Genomic DNA, 25,057 nt, shown 5'->3' with positions numbered 1-25,057 from the left:
TTCAGAAAAGAGAAGATGGCTTACCCTATACTTTAAGGATAGCTGATTCATATTATGTGATCATAGTCACATGCTGACCCCGTTTCCTAAAGAACGAAATTACAATTCTCTGAATGACATGGTGAATATTTTTAATTAAGCGAACAATTATTCTTTCATGATCATATAATAATGGAGGTTGGAATAAAAAGCGTTGAAGAAGGTTTCAATCTCCACAAGGAATATTCCACCTGCAGATGTTTTCCTCCCCAGGAAAACAGGGTCAAAGGCTCTATCATTGAGATCCATGGTGTGGTGTGAATTGAAAAAGTGCTTTGACTCTGTCAAGTGGACCAACCCTGTTTGCGACTCATAAATGTGTGTCCCTAAGTTATACAAAGTAATAAATCCAATTGTTGGTTAGAACATGTCCTCTTCCTGAGTTCTAGAAAGATTTAACCAGTAAAGTTAGGTTCTTCTTTCTGATGTATCAGGAAAAGGGACCAGCAAGAAGCTGGTTATGTCCCAGTGAGCAGTAGGTGGGAGGCAGCTGGACACTAAAAATGTCTGAACCCCAGGCATACACCCAGGCAGCTGACGGTGGCTGCCACATCTGTCCTGACACAGTGATACCCTGAGACACAACTTGACTCCTCAAAATCTCCTCAACTTACAGAAATTGGGAACTTGAACCATGGTAGAACCAAGCACTGGATCTTCCATAATATACAGTCATCCAAATAGGCCTTGACCCATGAGAGACTTTATTTTGGGTGAATAGATGATATGATTTCTGTCTTTCATTTTTTGTCTCTATACCAGATAATGAGATTTTCTTTTTCTTTTTGTAATACCTGGTTTTAAAGATTATTCAATTTAGTGTACCCATGCCAAATGCAGCAAGAGTTGAAATAGGCTGTAAATCATTGGCCAGCTCCCAGGAGTTATTCTGTGATAAACGGTCAACTACACTATTCACAAGAACACATACACACACTCCTATTAATTGAAAATGATCCATGCATATTTTAGCCATATGGTCGTTGAGTTCCTTTATTTTAAGATTATCATTGTAACAGCTTTATGTTTCTTTATTGGCTGCCTCCTATTAAGCTAGGCTTCATAATATTCTACATGTTGCATATTTTTATTAGTTTCACCTTATTTTAAATGAAAACATTTTTAACTCAATTTGTATGTATTGCTTCATAGGCCAGTATTTATTTTGTTTTTGTTACCTTAATAGTATTTTGTAAACTATTTAAATTCTATACAGTTTTATTTGCCATTTAAAAACCGATATAACCTAATTTAGGTAAAGTTTAGGAAATGATTTAGCCAATTATGAACACTGACCAGTGCGGGAGTTGAAGTGTAACAGTTATTACCCATTATTCTTTTTTTAAATTCTCACTTTTCTTTCTTTCTTTTTTTTTTTTTTTTAAATTATCCAAATTATCCATGGTTCTCAGCCTGGGTTGCTTTTAAAATTACCATCATCAGAGCCCCACCTCGGGTCAACTAAATCCAAATCTCTGTAGCTAATATATAAACACAAAAGCAAAACAAGAAACCTTCCTAGGTGATCCCAGTGTGTAGCCAGGGTTGAGAATATTGATTTACTCCAGAGACTGAGATCTGGACCTAAACGAGGTGATCTGAATGTTCTCTTTCCTGCACTTACCATCGCCAATAAATCTGAGGATGTGAATTGAGAATTAATAATTAAGGGTGAAGTCAGCCAAAATCTGAAAATTTTACACTCTTATTAGGTATGATCAAATTTCTGTATCTGAATTTAAATATTTAAAAATCCCCAAGGTCACTCCTACAGTTGGCGAGAAAGTTAGATACGCACCAAAACAAACGTATATATGTAAATGTGTGTGAGTGTATATTTTTATTTTCCATCTAGTAGTGGGTCCTTGCCAACGGTTTGCTTTAATAGCACGGGAGTAGTTCCCACTATAGTTCATTATGCCCTTAGGATCCTCATTGAATGCCTTACAAGCAGAAGTAATTGCAAGTTACAGCCATAACAGTTAATATTTACTTTGTGTCTAAGGACAAATTGTCTTTATTTTTTTTATGAAACAAAAAACTACTTAATCCAATGTTTCCTTTTATTAGGAAATTTTGACTATACTTCGCACTCAAGAGCAGTAATTAGGCCAGTGCCTTGTCCAGAAAAACAATGGGTTTAGATTTATGAAATCAAATATAATAGAAAGTAGGCCAATTAAAAGAAAATACTAAAGCAATGAAAAGTAGAAAGAAAAAAGTGTAACCAGCACAAGAATATTTTAATTACTGCTCTTGAGAGCTAAGTTTAGTGAGATCCCCAATAATAAACGATAATAATAGATATGAGCGGGAATTCTCCTTGACTCCTGTCACGCCAGTGCTCTCCATGGTGTAATGGGCTGAACAGGCTGGCCATGCTGGTGTCACCTTCCTCAAAGTTTCATTCCCATCGTACTAAAAGAGGAAAGCATTTCCAAAGACAGGAGGTCTGTTCTTCTGTCGAGAGTATTGAGTAGCTAGAAATTCCAGGTTCTTGGGATCCATTTGGAGAACTCAACAGAGTCAAGCCCAACAGCAACAATAACAGGAAAGGACATACACAGTTGTATGTGACCTGATGAAGAAAATCATGAAATTCACAGCAAGTGATTGTTGGATGGGTCTATAGAAATCATCTGTTCTGACACCCTCGTTTTACAGAAGAGAGAAGAGACTCGGAGGCGGCTGTCTCAGCTCCCATGTTGGTCACTGGCAGCACTGTGGCAAGACTTCAGCCTGGATAACTTAGATGACAACTAGCAGAGGGCTTGGGTTATGGGGCAAAATACACGAATGTTATTTTCTGTCCCTTGTTCCTACTCAGTGACCTTTCCATGTGGTGAGAGAATCAGTCAGTGGAAATATGTTAATGCTGTAGTCTTGGGACAGGTCCGTGTGACCACAGCTCAGTGGATGTTTCGGAATTAGTATCAAAAGGAAAGTATGCCCAAATGAGTGATTAGTCATTCTGCAGTCTTGACCTACATAGCAAATTAGACACGGTGCTGGGATTAAGACGCTCACACCTGTGCCCTTCAGGCCTGAGGCTGTTTCCCTCAATTGTGCAGATTGCTGTTCACCGGCCTCACGGCAATGGGCTTCATCCTAAAAGGGAAACGATGAAAACATCCTTCCAAATGGCGGACAAATGGCAAGGCCAGGAAAGGGCCTGAATTCTCTCCCCTTTGATAATTCTGACAAAGTATAGTTGAAAGCTGCTTGTGTCTAACAGCTGTTATGGTCAGTCAGCATGCAATCCTCTAAGTGTCTTCGCCTGTAGACACATCCTCTCCCATCCCAGCTTTCTGGTGAAAGAGGATAAGATGATCTTTAAAACTACAGAAAAGAAAAGATGCCAGTTTTTTAAAATGTTCCCAATGAAACATAATCACTTAGAAAAAAAATGAATAACCATATGAAAAAAATAATACGAAAAAGAAAAAAGAAACAGATGTATTGTGGTGAAAATGTTTTCTGTTGGTTTTGGCTCAAGTCCCAAGTGAATTTTTCTAGGCTGACTTTCCATTTCTAGTCACTCAAAACATTTCATGCCATAAAATTGTTTGGAAAGGTTCTGGTTAATGAGAAGGGTAAAGAAACCCAAATTAAAAGTCAAAGTTGTATCAAAGACTGAACTAAGAGGAGCTCATTTGATAATTCAAAGGAGCAAAAAAGAAAAAAAGGTTATTTTTAGCAAACTATGCTATTGTTCTGAAATTTGAGAAATTGGTAAGGGAACAAAGAGCCAAGAAAGGAATATTGTTACTTTTCTGCACACTCTCCGAGAAAACTTTCTATAACCTTCCATTTCCATCTGTAGCTAGCACTTGCAGCAGAAGTTGGGGTAGGGGTGGGATGGGGTGGGTGGGGGTGGGACACTTGGGTGGCTCAGTCCATTGAGCCTCCGACTCTTGGTTTGGCTCAGGTGATAACCTCCCGGAGCTGAGGAATGGAGCCCCCAGTCTGGCTCGCGCTCAGTGCAGAGTCTGCTTGTCCCTCTCCCTCTGTTCCTCCCCATGTTAGCAGGCTCAATCTCTCTCATTCTAAAATAATTAATTAATTAAAAAATAAAAGGAAGTTACAGGGCTTGTTGGATGCCAGAAGTTCTCCCACTCCGCCTGTGTAGCTAGTATCTGGTTGCAGAAAAACAGGACAGCCCACCACCAGTAGTGGGTAAATTGCCTATGGATGGAGGTTAAAGTGAACACAGCCTGACTGGAGTGAACAAAGAAATTAACCAGAGCCAAAAGAAGTGGAATTACGGGGCGCCTGGGTGGCACAGCGGTTAAGCGTCTGCCTTCGGCTCAGGGCGTGGTCCCGGTGTTGTGGGATCGAGCCCCACATCAGGCTCCTCCGCTATGAGCCTGCTTCTTCCTCTCCCACTCCCCCTGCTTGTGTTCCCTCTCTCGCTAGCTGTCTGTCGAATAAATAAATAAAATCTTAAAAAAAAAAAAAAGAAGTGGAATTACAAGATGGAATCAAGTTAATGGACAAGATGGTGAATAGCTACGACAAAGAGAATACCAATGTGGTAGGATAGCTCTTAGGCACAGAGCCTGGAGACAGACTTCTGGTAATCAGATCCCCATTCCTGCAGTTGCTAGGTGCATGTCCTCAGGCAGGTTACTCTGCTTCTTTGAGTTTCTGTTTCCTCATTTATGTAATGGGACCAATGATACCTACCTCATAAAGTCATTCCAAGAATTAAATAAGACCATCTATGTAAAGCGCTTAGAAGAAATAGTGCCTGTATATATATTAAGTGCTCAAAAGTTACAACTCTTGGGGGCGCCTGGGTGGCTCAGTCGGTTAAGCATCTGACTCTTGATTTCAACTCAGGTCATGGTCTCAGCGTTGTGAGATGGAGCCCCAGGGTTGGGCTCTGCTGGGTGTGGAACCTGCTTAAGATTCTCTCTCTCTTCCTCTTCCTCTGCCCTTCCCCCTCCCCCTCTCAAAAAAAAAAAAAAAGAGTTGCAACTCTTCATTACTATTTATTATTCAACACCTGTATTGATGCTTACTATATGCTTACTGTATCATTAAACATCTTAGCAAATGTTTGGAATATAAGCAGGAATATGGCGTCCCAGTCCTTGGTAAAGTTGTCTCTGCTGAATGTGATACAGAATCAACCTGGTTCAGTCTTCCCTGCATTTTGTCATTTCCAGGTAGAATTCTTTTTGCTCTCACTGAATTCTTGTTCTGGTTAAAAGCTACCACATTCTACCTTCACGGTTCTCTTGGATGATAATGTCTGTCCTACAATCCAGATTCTGAACTCCTTGAAAGAGGTTCCCTGCCTTATTCCTCTTAGCATTGAGCACAGGAACTAACACAGGTTAGGTGACTGCATAAATGAATAAATGGACTTTCTTTAAATTTTTCTGGACACTAAATTTTCTAGATTCTGTTCCCTCCTATTTCCCTTGTCCTGACCTGTCCTTGGAGTCTCTCTCACTCTTCTATGTGCCCAAAACTCGTTAGAATCTTCCAACAGTCCTGGGAGGAGGTGTAATCACTCCAGGTTTAAAGAGAAAACTGTGTCCCAGCACAGTGAAATCGCCCATGGGGCAGGACCGAGATTCTAATCCTGGTTCACCTGGCATCAAAGCCCCCATTCCTTCACTCCAGCACATTGTACTTCCCCTCCACACAAATATAGAAGATGGGGAAAAGGAAAATATCTTTAAGACAGACCATATGAAATTAAATACCATAGGATGTTTCTCCATAGGAAATCATTTAAAAAAATAATGCCAGCCCTTACACGTATGGGCTTCTGAATCCCCCATTATATTTTGAGGATTCTTCCCCCTTCACAGTCATGTTTTGAAGGGTTTCCCTTCTTGTCAGTCATGGGGATAGTTATTTAGGAACTTACTGTGAAAAAAGGACCTATGCTGAAAAATTGAATGGTCATCGATTTTTTAAAATTATCATCGATGTAAAATCGAAAACACAATATAGATCAAACTCTGATATTGAAACTTCTCCACATTAAACTTTATTAAATCATTAAAATGTGTACATGTAGAAGGAATTGTACTTTCAAGGGTTTACATTCATTTTTTAAAAGTCTACAGTAGAGGGACACCTGGCTGGCTCAGTTGATAGAGCGTGCAACTCAATCTCGGGGTTGTGAGTCTGAGCCCCACGCTGGGTGTAGCGATAACATTAAAAAAAAATTTTTTTTTAAGTCTATGGTGGAATTCCTTTTGAACAAACAGTGCACATTAATGGCAAGATGCAAAGGCAGTGTGGAGGCTGAGAGCTCCGAAAGGAAAATCCTGTTGGCTGCCATTTGGAGAAATGGGGCACTGCAATTCTCTGCTGGGGTTGTTCTTTGTTTCTGACTCAGACATGTGTGTGCTTATGCATTTAAGCCAGATCTACCTCTGCCCCTTATGAGAACACGAATAGCTCCCTCCACTAAAAAGCCCTGGAGAAACTTATGGCCTGGGCTGCTTGGCTGGTGGAGAGAGCCCCCCTTCCGGTCGGGACTCACCACTAAGCTGTCTTCTGGTGATATTTCAAAACTTAGGGAGCTCACTCTACTCTGGGTCATGGTCTATCAAGTGAGGCCAACCCTTGGAAAAGCAATTTAGCCATCCTGCCTGTGTCAACAACTTGGAAACTGTTCATGTACTTTCATCCAGCAATCTTCCTTCTGGGATTCTACGCTGAAGCAAATGACATTAAATTGCCATTTGGATATCTCTAGGCACCTCGGACCTCCTATTCAAAACTCTTGATTCTGACTTCACCCAGCTCCTTGGACAACTTTTCTCATCTCAGAAAATGACAATTCCATTCTGCCCGTTGCTTTGGCTCCAAACTGTAGAGTCCTTCTGAAATCCTCTCTTTTTTTCATACCTCATTTTATTTATTTATTTATTTATTTATTTATTTATTTATTTGGAGGGCTCCGTCCCGTGACCCTGAGGTCATGACCTGAGCAGAAATCAAGAGTCAGATGTTTAATTGACTGAGCCACCCAGGCGCTCCCATCATACTGCATTTTAAATGCACTAGATAATACTGTTTATTCCAGCTTCAAAATATTTTGAGGATCCAATCACCTCCCCTTGTTCATTGCCACCTTCCTGGCACAAGTCACTATCCACTGCTTCCTGAATTATTATTATAGTGCCTGCTCGTTCTCTTTGCTCCCCTACTTGCGCCAATAGAGCCAAAATAAACCTTTATAACATGTCAGACTATGTCATTTCCCTGCTCCAAACTCTCCAAAGGTTTTTCTTCCTACTCGGAATAAAATCCAAGGTGTTCTTACGTCGGACTCCAAGGCTCCGTATGATGGGCCGCCCGGCTCTCTGACCTCTCTTTTTCTCTTTCTCTCACTCCTCTCCAACCTCTTCTTCCAGCACAGCAAATACAATCTCAACCCAGGGCTGTTGTATTCATGCTTCCCTCTTCTAGGGACAACCAGTCCCCCAAATATATGCACGGATCCTGTACTTGGAGGATTCTGTTCCAAGGTCACGGCATCAGAGCCACTGACCTTGATGTAAAATAGCACCTTATATGGAATAGGGCTCCCTTTCTCGCTCGGCCATTTTCTTCAATAGCACTGTTATTACCTGATATCATCTGAAACTTAGAAGAATGTATTTCTTCCAGCCCAGAATGTAAACTCCACGAGAGCAAAAACCTTACTTGTCTTATTTCCTAGTGAACACCCAGCTTCATGGGTCAAGTAATGCTCCTGGAAAGAGAAGAATCGTCAGCACGAAGCTGGAAACAGATTTATTAACCACTCCCCCGCCTAAGTAGACTCGATTTTCTATTTTATCATGAATTGGGTTCCAGCTTCTCTGCAATAGTGGCTGGTGGAAACCAAGACCTTATAGGTAGATTATCTCACTTTTTTTTTTTTTAACCATGTCAGAGCAAGTTGCAGACAGAATGCCTCATCACTACTGCGTACTTCAGAGCATATCCTCCCACAAGAACCTTCTTCTCATAGCTACGATACACACAGCCAAATGAGGTAATCAGCCCCGCAAAGACATTACCGTCCGATCCACAGATTGCATTCAATTTTGGCCAACGGTCATATTTTTCCTTTCTGGTCCAGGAGCCAATCTAGGTTCATTTGTTGAATTGAGTCGTCATGTCTCTTGAGTCTCCTTCGATTTGGGTTGATTAGTTCTTCTGTCTTTCTGTCTCTCGGGAGCTTAAGAGTTTTAAAGAATACAAATCTTTCATTTTATAGGCTGCCTCTCACCTTGGGTCCGCCCAGTGATTCCCCATGTCCAGATTTGGGGCAGACGTTCTTGGCAAGAAACGTGAGAGAAATGATGCTGTGTTCCTCTCAGAGCATCACATGAGGCACGTGATGTGACCCACTCCACTCCTGGTGATGCTTATCTTGTTCCCCAGGTCAATCTGGTGTCTTCCAGGGTTTTCTTCAATATATTCACTATTTCCCTGCTGGTAATTAATAAGCATTTTTCAGGAGGTACTTCAAGACCAGGCTGTCCATCAAACATCCACCCACCAGCCTTAGCATCCACTGACGGCTCCTAACTGAATTAATCAACACTGCTGAATAGTGACTTTCTATTTTCAACAATCTTATTAGTTTGAATTCTGCTATAAGGAAGAGCTGTCCCTTCTCCTCCATTTATTTATTCTATCATTATTTATTTATTCATTTATGGTAGCAGAGACTCATGGATTCCTGTTTTATCCAACAGGTTGTAATCAGTTACTATCATTATTTATTTTGATGCTCAAATTGTTCCAGATTTGGCCAGTGGGAGCTCCATCCAGCCGGCTCATGTGTCCTTTCGGCACGTTTCCCATCATGTTTTGAGACTGCCCTATAAGAGGTTCCAGGCTTACTGTGGATTTTCCCAGCCCAAGCCCTGGTTCTTTTACTGGAGGAGGGTACTTAGAAGCCAAGATCTTTTGGCCACTTAATGATCCATTGCTTCTAGCCTCTGAATGAAAAGAGTTATGGTGTACATGTGTGTGTGATTTCACACCCATTTTTATTTAATTTATTTTATTTTATTTTTTAAAGATTTTATTTATTTATTTGACAGAGAGAGAGACAGCCAGCAACAGAGGGAACACAAGCAGGGGGAGTGGGAGAGGAAGCAGCAGGCTCGATCCCAGGAATCTGGGATCACGCCCTGAGCTGAAGGTAGACGCTTAATGACTGAGCCACGCAGGTGCCCCTCACACCCATTTTTAAACTAATCCAACACCTCGGAGTTCTTCAGTGCTTTCTTTCTTTCCATATTTGTAAAGTTTTTTCCAACACTAAGAAACCTAGCTCCCATTATATTCAATATTTTACTTATTTGCCCAATGTCCCTGTAATTAATCACTTCCCATCCAGGATGCTGCCTTCTTGATCCTGTCATTTCTTTAGCCTCTAACTTTTCTAAGAGAAAGGAAGGATAGTGATAGTCATGGATTGCTGGTTTGAGGATTTCCAACAAGCACTCTATTCCCCACCAGTGAGTCCCACACTATCACCCTTTCATGCTCCTGGCCTTGACCCAGTATTTACACAGAATCACAGCCTTTCACTTATTTCTTGCATGCTATTCTTTAACAGGCCATGATAAGAAACGTAGATGGTGGTGGGTTGCAGAAAATTATAGATCGGTTGGCTGTCCTTATTTATTTTAATGGATACAGTATTCTATTTCTTTAAAAAATGTGATTGTCCCACTTAAGTTTTGTTTTGTTTTTAATTTTTAAAAGATTTTATTTATTTATTTGTCAGAGAGAGAGCACACAAGCAGGAGCTGCAGACAGAGGCAGAGGGAGAAGCAGGTTCCCCGCGGAGCAAGGAACCCAATGCGGGGCTGGATCCCAGGACCCCGGGATCATGACCAGAGCTGAAAGCAGATGCTTAACCAACTTAGCCACTCAGGTGCCCAGGCAGTCATACATTCTTAATGATACAGATTCTCCAAGTGTTGTGGCTGGAGAAAAATTGCTAAGAGATGGAGAGGTTTGGGGAACCACTTTGGTTTGCTAAGGCATCTGTACAGAACCTAGCTAGGAGTTCTCAGCCAATGGACTCTTCCCTTCAGATCTCCAGTGGTTTAGGAACCAGCAGCCAGGCAGTCTCCACGTCTGCCTCCTTGGCATCAGGTACTATAAAAAGCACTGTCCCAATTGCCTAGAAGCCTATTTTCTAAAATGAGTAAGTTAGGAAAACACACAAAACCGGCACATCAAATACCATAGAGATGAATTCTAAGCAGTTCTTCTTGTGCCTGCTTCTAATTTGGGGATAGCTGGGGCTCCTTGCTCTCCCCAAACAGCCACCAGCTGTTTGCACTGCTGCTGGAAAAAGAGAAGTTGTGCTGGGGGACTGTCATTAACAGAAAGCTGCAAACATACTAAGGTCTTATGGAAAAGGTGGACTTTTCCAGGTGGGAAGTTCAACGTGAGTGATTGAGAACCATCACTTGAATTATCTTAGAGACTTTATATGGCAGGTATCTCAAGCCAAGGAAACTGTTGGTGTAAAGTGTAACAACCTTCCAAACATTTAAATGGTAAGGGACTGTGCTGTGTCAGTTTTAAGAACACTCTTCTAAAGGGGCTGTACGCTCTGCTGAGGAGTTGTGATCTCTAGCTCCACCCAGAGAACGTGCTATAAACAATAACACAAAGAACCCTCCCTTGCCTGTTGACACTACCAGTCATGACAACCCAAATCAACACAGTGGAGAAATAGCGCACTCAGTTTCTTTTCTTATAGAGAAACACCCCTTTTGCAGGTAATTTTGTAAGAAAACAAATGCCACATGTTTGCTTCCGGATGGAAGGAAAGAAACCCATACCTCCCTCTAGTAGAGTGGTCCCTAGACCAGTAGCTTGGGCATCACCTGGGACCTTGTTAGGTATGTTCTGGAGCCCTACTCCAGTTGTGGTGAATTAGAAATTCTGTGGCAGGGCCCATCAGCCTGAGCGTTAACACCCCCCCCCCCAGGTGATGCTAATACACACTTAAATCTGATCGTCACTGCCCTAGAAAGTCCAGGGGTGGTGTTGGAAGGCCCTCGCTACCAATTTGCCTTAGCCTTTGGCCCTAGGGTGGGTAGTTACCAAGCTCGCTGCAGTTCTCCTGCACAGGACAAGGTTGTTTACGAGAGGCACGCTCGTTTCGCTATATTTAAGGCTCAGGAAGTTGTTCTTGCACGCGTAGGTCAGGGGGTCGCTTCCCCTTTTGCCTCCACCTGGACCAAGTCAAAGTCTGTGTTGAGTTTGAGACCCGGCAGGGGTCGCTGCTGCCCATCTAGAAAGACGGAGGAAGCATGGCAAGCGAAGCCCAGAATCTTTGACATCACACTAAGCTCCTCCTTGCACGCACACATTATACACACACACAAACATATACGGACATACACGGACCTCGTACTCCCCTCCGTCTGCTCTCTCCCTCTGCCCCCGAGCCGTCCCCTCCTCCGGCAAGTGTGTCCCCGGTGCGGCCCCCGGGCGAAGAGAGGAGCGCAGCGTCCACAGCGCCAGGGAGGCGGCGCGCAGCAGCAGCGGCCGCCGCGCCAGCAGCGGATCCGCTCGCCGGACCGCTCGGCGGCGGCGGCGACCGGGACACCCTCAGCAGCTCCCCCGGCTCCGAGCAGCCGCGCCCGCCCCCGCCGGGGCCGGAGCGCGCGGAGCCGCCACCCCGCACGCTCCTGGGGCCCCTGCCACCCCTATGAGAGAAGCAGAAGCTGGGCCCAGGAGCCGGACACTCGGCAGCTGGACTCCTCCTCTGCCCGCGCCCCACCAGCACCCGTGAAGCGAAATGCAGCCGCCACGCTCCCGCTGAAAGGGGAAGGGGCCGGCGCCACCCCCTGGCTCGGAACCCGGCCCCCGCGGCGGCTGCGCGTCCCGGCCGCGGGCCCGCGGGTCCCGGGAGTGAGCGGCAGGAGGAGGAGAAGCCGCCGGCCGGGGTTGGCCGGGGCTGGGGAGGAGGGACGGCGCGGGGGGAGGGCGCGGGGGGCGGGGAGGGGGCCCCGGCGGATAAAGATGGCAATGTCTCTCATCCAAGCGTGCCGCAGTCTGGCTCTCTCAACATGGCTGCTTTCCTTTTGTTTCGTGCATCTGCTCTGCCTGGACTTTACCGTGGCTGAGAAGGAGGAATGGTACACCGCCTTCGTGAACATCACCTACGCGGAGCCCGCGCCGGACCCCGGGCCCGGAGTGGCGGGCGGCGGCGGCGGCACGGAGCTGCACACCGAAAAGACTGAGTGCGGGCGCTACGGGGAGCACTCGCCCAAGCAGGACGCCCGCGGGGAGGTGGTCATGGCCAGCTCGGCCCACGACCGCCTCGCCTGCGACCCCAACACCAAGTTCGCCGCCCCGGCCCACGGCAAGAACTGGATAGCCCTCATCCCCAAGGGCAACTGCACGTACAGGGATAAGATCCGGAACGCGTTCCTGCAGAACGCCTCCGCGGTGGTCATCTTCAACGTGGGCTCCAACACCAACGAGACCATCACCATGTCCCATGCAGGTAAGCGCCCCGGGCGGGTGCGCGGCGGACGCGGGGGAGGGGGAGCCCCAGGGGATGTAGGCGCCGAGAAGGATCCAGCGCCTGCCTCCTAGCTCCTTTCTGGGAAGTCTGTGCAGAAGACGCGTCTCTGTTCCCTGGACCTATTAAGTTTTGCTTCGCGTTACTTTGGGGGTTTACCAAGCAGGACTAATCGGATCGGGGAAGGCGGGCGGGGGGGCGGTGTCAGAGAGTGTGTTCCGGTTAGCATAGAGCCGCTGCGGTGTGGGTTCGCCGAGGTGGACTAACTTTTCCGAGGAGGATCTGGACGGTGAAGTTTGGGGGCAGGGCTCGCCTGTCGTTCTCAGTTATTGACCGGCCCCGCACCTGTTTGGAACCGGTAGATCTGATAACTCAGCCCTGCGCTCACTCGTGTGTGCATCGGGTACGCTCCTGATGCAGGCGTTCGTGTGTCAAGAGGCGGGTAGGGTTACTGGTGCTGGCAGTTCACCACCGCTAACTTGCTCCTTCAAGTCAGGTTTCAGCCCTTCCTGGGAGATTAAGAGTTTCCCCCTCCCTGCTGGGTTGACGACGCACGTCGTTAATAATAATAAAAATCCTGTGCTCTGTGTCATTCAGGCACGATGGTAAATAATCCTCAACCGGCCACGAAGAGCGTGGTGGCCATAAAGTTATGCCTACTTTTCCAGTATTGCATTATCCTTTGTCTCATTGGGAGATTAAATATGCTGAAGGTTTTCTTGCGAGAATGAGGTGACTTCAGGGTAGAAAGAATAAGCTTTTCTTAATGATTGAGGAGTGCCAGGGCTAGAAATACATTACTGCCCTGAAACTCATAATTATTTACCCGTAGGCCTGACATACCACTGCTTCCCTGATAGGAACCAAAAACAAACAAACAAACAAACCCAACAAAAACAAAAAAACACAGAACTCTCCAGGCTTGTCAGCATAACCAGCTACTTTTAGCAGACTGGCCTACTTGAGTTGGGCCCTCCTTCCCCAGGGGGGGTTCCTGGGTTAAGGCTGTGGCATCCATAAGGGTGTGTGTGTGGGGGGGAGAAGAAATGACAGATGCATTTTTCTGACTGTGTTGCCTGATCAAAAATGTCATTTTCTTTAAAAGCTAGGTTTTAACAAACAGCTATGCTACTGAAATGGGCTGTATTGTTGGGGGGGGTGCATTCTTGGGGACAAGTTTTTCTTCTGAGAGCTATATCACCTGTTAATGAGGTATAGAATTGGTCTGCCTCTGGTAATCCACACCAGCTGTCTTCAACAAGGAAACTGTCAGCCTTAACACAAACAGGTGAAATGGGGAAAGTTCAGTGCTTTTAATAGGCCAGAAAAATGCAGTCCCTTAATTAATGAAGAGGAGAGACAGTTCACTTAGAAAAGCTATGATACAGCATTTAGCAGAACTTAATCTATTTTCTTGAGCTCAACAGTTTTGTAGGGGAAAAGATTGTACCCCAACATTGAGTCATAGGAACACTCCTTAAACTTTATGATATTTGAGGATTTGGAGGACTGTGGAAGAGCACTTTAGGTCATGTAAAATATCTTTAAATAAACATTTAATATCTAAACTCTGATTTGAGGGGTCCTGAAGGAGGTTTTTTTGCTCTGTAAATTCCAAGAGGATTGTTAGCTAATTTGCAGGATTCCTTAAATGTTTCTCTGTGCATATGCATGAAATGTTAGACTTGGCTTCTTTGAACAGAAAGAGGCATCATTTGTTCCTGTCTAAAAAGGTTCTCAGGAGCTGCCAACACATTGGATCAATTAATGGCTTGCTTGTTCTTAAAGAAAGCAGTAGGCTGATTTTCCATACAAATGATGCTTAAGACAGAGTGGGAGTAAAGGGTTTGGTAATAGTTTGAACATTAAAGGCTAAAAAATGTAAATGAAATTCTCTATTATTTTGTTTCCAAAAATGTGTTAAGGCTCTGTCTGCTAATGGCCATAAAGCTTCCATATTATTTGACATATTGCCATATTAGGAGACTCTGTATTCGTGTTAGTCAGAGATTGCATTGATTTCTGCTAAAGTCTCATTATTAAGGAGATACATGACTGGGTAGCTTGGCAAATCCTTCACTTTTAAATATTTCTCCCACATTTCAAACCCTGCACTGATCTCGCTGTCCATGTCTTTCCCCTCAGCTCCAGAACTTGCTCTACTTTTTCTATTTAAAGTCCTATTTCTAAATTCATCTTAGGAAATGGTGTACATTTTAGATGCAGATCAGTATTCTTATTTTGTGAACATGGGGTGCAATACGCCAGAGGATCCTTGCATTTGTAAACTTTTAGTCTCCAAAAAGCTAACATCAGGCTTTGCCTGTTCTTCTTGTTTGTTTTTAAATCTCACCTCTCCTCTAAATCCCTTATTTTTTGGAACTGATAGCTTTCGGTTGAGAAGGTCAGAATTTAGTTATGCAACCCATCGTATAATATCTATGCATATGGGGTGATATGACCCCGACACACCCACTACCTTGAAATTCAGTTAAATAGCAATCGGTTCCCCTTCCCCTTTCCATATAGACTTTCTGATTTTTTTTTTCTTTTCCTGCTGNNGATTTTGGGTTTCTGCCACTTCTGCAGTTATGGTTTCTCATTCACAAAGACACAGATTCTCCTGGAATACACTAGTAGTTTTACTTGGTATCCAGTTTTTAAAAATCTTTTAAAAAATATGACTGCTTTATGGAGAGGGAATTCACATTTACAATTCACACATTTAAAGTCTGCAATTTAACGGCTCTTACTATACTGAGAATTGTACAACCCTCACCACTAATTCTGAAGAGAAACCCTCCGTGAATTAGGAGTTACTCCTCATTCCTCCCCAACCCCCCAGCCCTAGGCGATGACTAATCTGCTTTCTGCGTATTTGCCTATTCTGGACATTTCATTTACAGATGGTCCCCGAGTTAGAGTTAGGATGGTTTGACTTTATGATGGTGTAAAAGTGATACACATAAAGTAGAAACTGTACTTCGAATTTTTATTTTTTTTTTTAATCTTTTCCTGGGCTAGCAATATGCCGCTTGATACTCTGTCATGCCTGGCAGCAGCCAGCTAAAGCTCCCAGCCACTCAGAATAAACAACGGATACACTTACAACCATTCTGTACCCATATTACCATTCTTTTTTTTTTTTTTTTTTTTTTACTTTCAGCATGGCATTCAATAAAGTACATGAGATATTCAACATATTATTATAAAATAGGCTTTGTGTTAGATGATTTTGCCCAACCGTAGACTAAGTGTTCTGAACATGTTTAAGGTAGGCTAGTCTGAGCTCTGATGTCCATAGGTTAGGGGTACTTAATGCATCTTCAACTTACGATGGGTTTATTGGGATGTAACGTCATTGTAAGTTGAGGAAGATCTATAAATGGAATCATGTAATATGTGGTTTTATGTGACTGGCTTCTTTCACTTAGCATGATTTCAAGATCTATCAATGCTATAGCATATATCAATACTGCGTTCCTTTTGTTGCAAATATTTTATTGTACGGATATACCACATTTCATTTATTCATCAATTAATAAACATCGGGGTAATTTCCACTTTTGTTTATGGATAATGCTGCTACGAACGTTCGTGTCCAGGTTTGTGTGTGGACATGTCTCTTGAGTATATAGGTAGAAGTGGAATTTCTGGGTCCTGTTTCAACCTTTTGAGGAACTGCCTGATTGTTTTCCGAAGCATCTGAATCATTTCACGCTCCTACCAGCACTCTATGGGGGTTCCATTTTCTCCGTATCCTCATCAACACATGTTACATTTTTGACTTTGGCCAACCTGTCCAAGAGTAGTATCTTCACTGAGGTTTTAAGCTGCATTTCCCTGCCGACTAATGGTTACTTCTAACATAGTCTTGATTTCTTTTTCTGCTTTTCATTTTGCTTCTTTTCTCCTTGTTCGCCATCACTTGTCCTTTCCTGGACTTTGAGCTCATACACTTTTTGTCCTACAGAAGAGAGAAAGATTAATAGAGAAAAATCTACCTCTTCCAATTAAAGCCCATGGACCACAGACTTTACATGTCCCCTATAAAAGGACGTGGGGAAGTGCCTTTTTGGTTCTTTAGAGAGCCTCTGCCTAAGTTTTCCTTGAGTAAAAAGCTATATAGGAATGTAGCTGCTGCCAGTGAGAGTCCTAGAAGTGAACTGTCAGGGGAGGGTAAAGGCCTTGAGACCCCACTTATCTCCTTGGAGCTTGTCAGATGCCTGTGAACCTTCTTATGGTGCAGTCTGAGGGAAGTCCTATCAGAAATCTATAGTGGCAGTTTCGGGAAGTGGTTAATTAGTGTGACCTCCAGGGCCAACCACTTGGGTTTGTGTCCTCGCTCTCCTGCTTTCTTTGTATCTTTTTTTCCTTAAGATTTTATTTATTCATTTGAAAGAGCGCGTATGTGCACAAGCAGGGGGAGGGGCAGAAGGAGAGGGAGAAGCAGGCTCCAAGCTGAGCGGGGAGCCTGATGTGGGACTCGATCCGGGGACCCTGGGAGCATGACCTGAGCCAAAGGCAGACTCTTAACCCAGGCACCCCTCTTACTGTGTCTCTTTCAGCAAGTGGCTGTACCCCTCAGGGCTTCATTTGCCCTGTTTGTGAAATGAGGGATAACAGTACCTACCTTGCTTGTAATTAAATGGGTCAGTACACACAGTACACACAGTGCTTTCATCTGTCGCCGGCACGTAGCAGTCAATAAATGTGACCCTTACACGCATTGTACACAGTGATACACAGAGCCATAAACTGGATCATCAGAGCCTTCGGGTGCACTGAGGCCCTGGGAAAGATCACTTTACTTACCCTCTTATGCTTTGAAGACCAGGGCGGTAGTGCTAATTTCTTTTCGTGGCTTCTGTGATTTGAGACAGGCTATTCCAGCTCCCTCTGATGGTTGGTGAACGTTTGAGGATTCTCCTGTTACACGTGTGCCTCTCTCTTGGCTGAAATTGAAATCTCCTAGCAGGGACGTGCATGATGAACATGGTAGATCTGTGAGTGTGTGGAGACAGTTTGTGACTGGGTTGTGACATTGAAGGAAGGATACCTTTTTTTTTCCTTTTTTAAAAGAATGTGTTTGCTATCTTTGTCTATTGCTAGTGTATAGTGAAAGGGAAATGAGAAGACTAAACGTCCAGCTGAATGGAAGAACATTTGAGGGACTTGGTCCCTAATAGTCCTCGGAGATGACAGAAGGGAGGAGGTGGTCGAAGTACTTGATTAGAGAATAAGCTCAGTGTGGTGAGGAGGAGCCCAGGATGGAGGATATCCCTTGTAAACTAGGACTTCTCCAAGGCTGGAGGAGAAAACAGGAAGCTTTTTAATGCTTTCTTGTTTTGGCGGGTGCTAAGAGTTTAATTTATGGGTTCATGCTACATTTGTGGCCGTTATTTTAATTTCTGATTTCTAATGGCTACCTTTGCCTTAACCTCTGTAAAGAAACTAGCTGCTAGAACTTTTTTCAGGACTCCTGATTTTCTAGGCCATGTGTGGTTTTGTTTTAATTAGTATGTTTGCAGTAACTCTCTTCCTTAGCATATTGTAGTTCTCTCTCTGGAAGTAATGTTGGCCATGCAGTGCTTACTCTGTCACGCATGCGGTAAGCACCTTATGTGTATTAGCTCATTTAATTCTCCCAACAACACTCAGGTGGGTACTGTTGTTATCCCTGTTTCACAGACCAAGGAACTGAAGCCTAGACAGGAGAGGTGCTCTGCAGGTGGCAAGCGGTGGAACCAGGCTTGCAAACCTGAGTAGTGTGTCTCCCGAGCCTGTGCTCCATATGCTCTCAGCTTGAAGGACACTATGAAAACTAGACGGGGACTGTGAGGACTTAATGGATACAGGAAGTGAGCTCAAGCTGATTCTTAGCTCAGAATCCTTTAGCAAGTCTGCAGGCTGAATGCACTGTTGACTCACAGGCTGCATGTCTGTGCTGGGAGAGGTGGGACCTTATGTTAAGGGCTCTCCTCCTTCAGGCATGCCTCTGATTAACTGGCTTGGGGTCACTCACGCTTTCTGTTCTGGATCTCCGTTTTCATGCTCTATAAAAGCTTTGGGTTAGTTGATCTCTAAGAGTTGTTTGAACTCCATAATTTATTCCTTATAGGTTCAGAAATCAAGATATTTCTACTCAAATTCAGATTTCTGGCTTCCTCACAAAAACTGATGACAGGGACCTGTGTCCCACATGGCAGCAGCCGGCTGGAGCAGAGCAGTGGCTAGCCACTAATAGGGGCAGTGCGCTCTTTGGTTGGCCCCAATCCCCATCACTTCTGGCCTGTGCCACTCCTTTATGCCCCTTCCTCCACCCCAAGGCCAGTGTATTTGGGGTCCCCACTTGATGGCGTCAAACCAAGGTTAGTGAAGAGAAGTTCTAGAAAGTAGACTTCTTTAGTAAAGGGAAATGTTCAGAAGCAAAGAACTGTATGAGGGAGAGAGGCTTCCTGGGGTAGATGAAGCTTTCTCTTGTGTTCAGATTGAAATCAGAACGGGTTTGCTGTGGAATAGCTGAATGTAGGAGTCATGCACAGGGTTCCACTGGGTGATGCCTTAAGGGTCTTCTGAAGCCTGAGCACCCATGATTCTCTGAAATTTGGATATGTAAGAAACATTTAAGAGCCTCAGTTTCCACTTAGATTTTCTGTATATGTCTTTAGAGGAAAATACCATTTATGCTTGTTCTTAATCTCCCAGGCCAATATCACCCTCCACACTTGATGTTTATATACTTCTTTATGTGGTACTAAACTACTTCTTCACCTGTCTCTCCGATGGCACACAGACTTGCAATAGCCAGGAATTCCAGACGCTGTTATTAAAAGTCATAATTCAGTGTCAGTGTTAGATAACATTCCTGGCGGTGTGACTTCATATGGCCTGGGCATTTCAAGAAACTGTATGCCTTGTTTACTCAGTTCGGGTCCTAGAAATACATATTTGGGGGATTTGGAAGGAATCCTACAGTCTACCTTCCTGTCTTTAGTAAGCATTCCATCCTCCTCTCTCCCGATGGCTCTGTTCTTAAAGATCCCCAGGCTTCGCAAAAAGGAAGGAATTTTAGGACTAGGAAATTTGGAAAGATTTAGAAAGAATCCAGGACTTTAGAACTCCTAGTTTTCTAGAAAGGAACGATTGAGCTTCTGATGCAACATTAATTTATCTAGACACCAGGCTCCATTTTTTTAAAAGGAGCGTACCTGTTATCGTTGCTTTTCTAGACGTAGAACTTAGTATATAAAGAATGTAATATTTTCATGGCCCCTGAAAGTCTTCAGCCTATCCCTGGAGGAGATGCCCCCTCTCATATACACTCTAGAGTCCGTCTTCTCTTACTGCTGAGTGACTGAGGTGATGCCCCAATTCCCTGTATTTGAACATGTAAATTGAGAGATGGTAAGTTTGAGTTAAAATGGAACTCAAATCCTATTCAGATTATCTCTGCTCTTGAGGATTTTGTTGGTAATATAAGACCCCGAGAAAAAAAGGCCGCCTTATGCTGTGCGATTGTTCTTTATGAAGTTGCAATTACAGTGGTTTTGTTCCGTGGAAACCTTGTCTGTAGGTTTAATGTCATTTTTTATTTTAAACACTGAAGGATTAATCCCTTGGCAGTTTAACTTAAGGTAAGACAAGTGTGTTTTACATATTGAAATAAAAATATTAATGATTATATTTCTAGTTCTTTTTTCTCTAGGAGAGGAAAGTTAAATTTCTTTTACTTCAAAAACATTGGTAATAAATTGATTTCTGTAAGTATCTTAATTTTTTTGTCGATTCCATAGTATATGTGTATTTAGAAACAGTTTTTTCATCAGAAATAAGCATCCTTTGTCATAAAATGAAAACTTATGCATTAGATTGTTAGCCCTTTTTTTTATATGAAATATGTGTTCATACATTGAATAATAGAGGTTAAAGATTAGAAATAATTTTGTGTTACATGTATGGCTCATTTATGTCCTTTCCAGGCAAAGATATATAATGAGTATATATTTTAGGTAAGATCCAGGAAATGTTTTTTTAACCAATTCAACCTGCTATCGAGCGATAACATCGTAAGTGGCTTTTTACATAGTCTGCTAAAGCACTGTTGAGAAGGCAAAGATTTGACATTTTTCTAAGTGTTGACCTGCACAAATCCCTCTTTTTTCCTCAAATTTTTCTCTTTTTCTGGTCCCCACTTTCCACAGAAGAAATCGTCAGGCCATTCTGTAGCTGTGAGCCGACTAAACCTACATCAGGAATGTGATTTCAAAACCCCTAGAGAATAGTGGAACAGGAAAGATGTTTTCCCCTCTCTTTACCAGAAAGCTCCTTGAAATGTTCTTCCTCCCAGAGACCCACAGGACTGGCTGCCTGGGTCAGGTCCCTTCTCTAAAGTGACCTCATCACTAAGGCACTCCCCAGCTCCTCTATTTAAAACAGCAGCATCCCTCCCCCACTCACCATCCCCAGCACTCCCGACCCCTCTCCCTGCTTCATTTTACTTCTCATTAACATGTTTCATTGTCTGTCTTCTCCTCACCCCCCAGTATAAGAGCCACAAGCAACAGGGCTTTAGACATTTTTTGTTCATCGTAAAGTTCCCAAAGCCTAGAAGAGTCCCTGGTGCATGGAATGTGCTCAGGAAATATTATTAAGATCTGTTAAATAACCTGGAGACTGGAAAGATGGACTGTGTTAATATGTATCTAATGTCATGAAAAGATATTCTATGAAACTAAAATTTTTCTTAGCTTTTGACTTACATAAGTGAAGTCAGGGAGATTCTAATTAGAGTCTCCCGCTAAAATGCTTATTCCTCCTGTAGAATGTGGCAGGAAGTAAGTGCCTGGTTCATCTTCTTGGTCTAAAGCGAAAAAGACATAAGCAGAAGGGTATCAAAAACAAGCTGTAACCAAATACAGTTCTGTACATGTGTTTATTGTCCTGCTTTAGGAAAAAAGTATATATTTTTTCTCTTGTTTTAAATGAGAGACATATGCTTAATAGAAAAACTTGAAAATATGGAACATTTAAAAAGAGGGAAGATAATAAAAACCATCTATAACTCAACCACTCAACTCTTTTTTTCATTATGTGAATACATATTTACTTTTACCAGCTTGGGAATATATTGCATATGTTTTATAGCTTTTTTTCAATTTAAGGGTACATTTTGAAATTTGTTTCCATGATATTTCTGTGATGATCCCACTTTCCCCCGACATAAACAGTGCTGCTATAAACATCCTTATGTACCCCAAAATGCGTGCGTATCCATGATTACTTTTCTTCGGTCAAGTTCCCGAGTATGGGACTAGCTAGAGGTTTTTCATGGGCAGCTGTGGAGCAGGGGTTTTGGTAACCCACTTAGTGTGAAGTCTTCAGGGGTATGCTCACTCACGAGGACGGCTCCATTGAAGGAGAAGGAACATCTGTCTGTTATTGGTGCTGCTGTGGGGGCCTAGCGTAGCTTTTCTGCAGGATTTTGCTCCAAGCTAGACCAGTCTGGCAGCTGGGGCAAGACGCAGTAGGTGGCGGATCAGAAGAAATGAAGCCTGGGTAAGAGGATCATCAGGACTGCAGCTGGTGGAACGCCTCTCTGCTCCCTGACATTCATCTAAGTCTTGGAGATGTTAAATGCAGATTGAACAGTGTGTTAGGAAATGCGGGTTTCAGCTGTGGCTGTACCTCGCGTTGGCTTTACCATTGGCAAGTGACTTCCCCCCTCTGGGTCTCATTTTCTGTCATTTGGAGGTGATAGGCAGGAGACTCCTGGAGGGGGACGTGGTTTAGAGCAGTGGTTCTCCACTCTGGCTGCACGTCAGAATCATCTGGGGAGTTTAAAAATTACAGATGCCTAGCTTCCACATGCGGAGATTCAGGTGTAATCAGTCTGGTGGGCGCAGGACTCTCCAGATGAGTCCAATGTGCAGCCAGGGCTGGCAGCCACCACGCTGGGTGAATCTAAAGGTTGCCTCGAGTTCCAACATCCCGTAGTTCTTAATAACTTAAAGAAATACTGTTTTTTTTTCCCGTTAATATCTGAATTCTACAGGAGTATGTTTTTAAATTTCAGGATTATAATGATTAAAACTAAGAGGGTGTGTACAATAAGTATTATTTCAAGACCTGAGTTAGTGATTCCCTAATAATAACCAGATTTTGGGGACCAGCGGGAACACAAACAGATGGCAAACACAGCAAGTACAGGAAAGCACACAAACTTCTGTAACAGTCAAAAAAGAATACAGTAATGAGTCAGAAAAGATGAGACATTTTAATTAAGTGGGGTGAAATTTCATCGATGTGCTAAATGTTCATTATCTTGATCGTAGGCTTCTGGCATAAGAGGTAGAATGCCATGTTATTTTTACTGAGTAGGAAGTATCGCATTTGGCACATCATGGTTGTCCTTACCCAGTTCGGGAGGCCGTGTACGGTGGTGATGGTGGTGAGAAAGACAGTTCTGGTCCACAACTGGCCTGGGTCTGAACTGACAGAGTCACTTGCTTAGGGAGACCTAAAGCACCGTATGTATGGAGGTAGAAACTTGAAGTCTTCTGGTTGGTGAGAGTGATGGGAGGACTCTAGGATTTGAGTACAGTGGAAAAGGAACTGTCAAGAACTAAGAGTCTTGCGGGGCAGAGAGGGCTAGAAGCTCAGGAACAAGGGATTAACCTAAGTCTTCACCTGTGAATGAGTCTCATATGTTGTCCGTCAGAACTGTTGTGAACTCACACAATGCAGGGAAGGGGCAACTGTGAGCATTTAATTGTCAAAAGAAATATATTCGGGCTCGGACTACAAACTGACCAGATGATTCCCAGCTGTCATGATCTCTGCCTGGGCTGTTGTCATTCCCGGCCGATGTCCAGTTTCCTTTCCTGCCCCCCCCTGCAATCTGTTCTGCATGCTGCAGACTGGCTGAAGTTTCAAAAATCAAAGGACATCACTCCCTGCCTCAGATCTTCTGGGGTCTGTGTATCATACTTGGAACCAAGTCCAAGTTCTTGCTGTCACCCCCAGGGCCTGGCCCGGCGTTGTCCCTGCCTCCTGTCCAAGCGTCCTTTCCAGCCATGTTTCCCCTCCCTCACTCTTTCCCAGCCCCTCCTGCTGATTTTCAGATATGCCCAACCTGCTGCCACTTGGGGCCTGTGGAACGCTCTTTCCTCCAGCTTTCCTGACAGAATTATTACGTATTTATACAGCAAATCATCTCTTTATGGAATGTCTCTTTATACTTCTGAAATGTGTGAGAATGACTCCCAAACAGGAATGTCTGGTAGACATTTATCTGTTTCCCCCTTATTTAACCAACTTATTTTTTTCAATTCCACTTGCTCTTCTATCCCCTGTACCCTGAGGGGAATACCCTTCAGCAAAGTACAGTGTGGTGGCTCTAGAATCATGGGAGTTAAGCACTCACGTGGGCAGGGAGAGTTGCCAGTCACCACCCTCCATTTTTTGCAGGTTTCTTCCAGAGTTTTGTATGGCTCGCTCCTTTATATCAATGGACTCTGCTCAGTTGCCCCCTTTATCAAGAGTTTTCCCTGGCCACATCAAGTTTTGTGGGGCTTTTTGTTTTGTTTTTTATCTCTATTCATTCTCTCCTCCTTTATTCTCCCTTATGTTTTTTCATAGCATTTATCACCATTTGAAATTGTTCCATTATTTCATCCATTAATTTACTTGATTACTGTTTATCTACCTTAGGAGACTATAAACTCCACAGAGACAAGGTTCTTGTCTAAACTGCTGTATTCCTGGAGCTTGACACGTTAAAGGCATCCGGCAAGTATCTATGGAGAATGAGTGGGTAAAGGAAAGGTGGGACACGTACCCAGCCATAGTTTCCAGCTGCATTGCTCACTCAAGGGACGAAGTAATGACTCCTGTAACATCTACATTATTTGCCTTATGTTGAAGTTAAGATTTGAATGATTAAAAACTTTTTTTTTAATAATATTTTTTATTATGTTAGTCACCATACAGTATATCCCTGGTTTCTGATGTAAAGTTCAATGATTCATTAGTTGCGTGTAACACCTAGTGCACCATGCAGTACGTGCCCTCCTTACTACGCATCACCAGCCTGTCCCATTCCCCCACCCCCCTCCCCTCTGAAGCCCTCAGTTTGTTTCTCAGAGTCCGTAGTCTCTAAAAATTTTCTTATCCTGTGCACAGGGGTACTGCCTGACCTGAATTTAACCCTTGATAAGGTGCCCCCTTATAGGGCTCATGGAACCATTCTTTCCCTATTCATTATTCCCAGCAAAATGGAAAGGGCCTTTTTCTTTTGGCTTCCCTTCAGGAATGTTGGGAAGTCTGGAGCGGGAAGCCAGTCATTATTTTCTGAGATCTTCTCCAATCCTACCAATGTGTCTGAGGAGACCTGGATGCTTACTCCCCAGTACCTAAAAACAAGTGCTTCTCTGTTCTGAGGCGCTTTGCTTTGGTGGTCTGCAACCAATCTTTTTTTTTTTTTTTTTT

The 25,057-nt window shown here is 43.6% G+C and overlaps 1 protein-coding gene and 1 long non-coding RNA gene across 2 annotated transcripts in view; one reads left to right on the top strand and one right to left on the bottom strand.

The window, feature by feature from the left end:
* Positions 1 to 7,791: 7,791 nt before the first annotated feature.
* LOC121101863 lies at positions 7,792 to 12,536 on the bottom strand. The gene is made up of 3 exons (XR_005833891.1): positions 12,451 to 12,536; positions 11,140 to 11,329; positions 7,792 to 8,493 (listed from the first exon to the last, which is right to left on the bottom strand). It is a non-coding gene; the product is annotated as an uncharacterized LOC121101863 (long non-coding RNA).
* The window catches only part of RNF150 (ring finger protein 150), a 261,431-nt gene continuing 248,411 nt past the window's right edge, over positions 12,038 to 25,057 (top strand). The window contains exon 1 of the mRNA XM_008685424.2: positions 12,038 to 12,550. Coding sequence (XP_008683646.2) covers positions 12,064 to 12,550 — 487 coding nt within the window. The 5' untranslated portion in view covers positions 12,038 to 12,063. The remainder of the gene's footprint in view (positions 12,551 to 25,057) is intronic.

The sequence above is a fragment of the Ursus maritimus genome, unplaced genomic scaffold (assembly GCF_017311325.1).
Source record: "Ursus maritimus isolate PB19 unplaced genomic scaffold, ASM1731132v1 scaffold_11, whole genome shotgun sequence".
Taxonomy (NCBI): Eukaryota; Metazoa; Chordata; class Mammalia; order Carnivora; family Ursidae; genus Ursus; species Ursus maritimus.
Note: the sequence above shows the minus strand (reverse complement) of the source record. Positions and strands in the feature narration are given on the sequence as shown.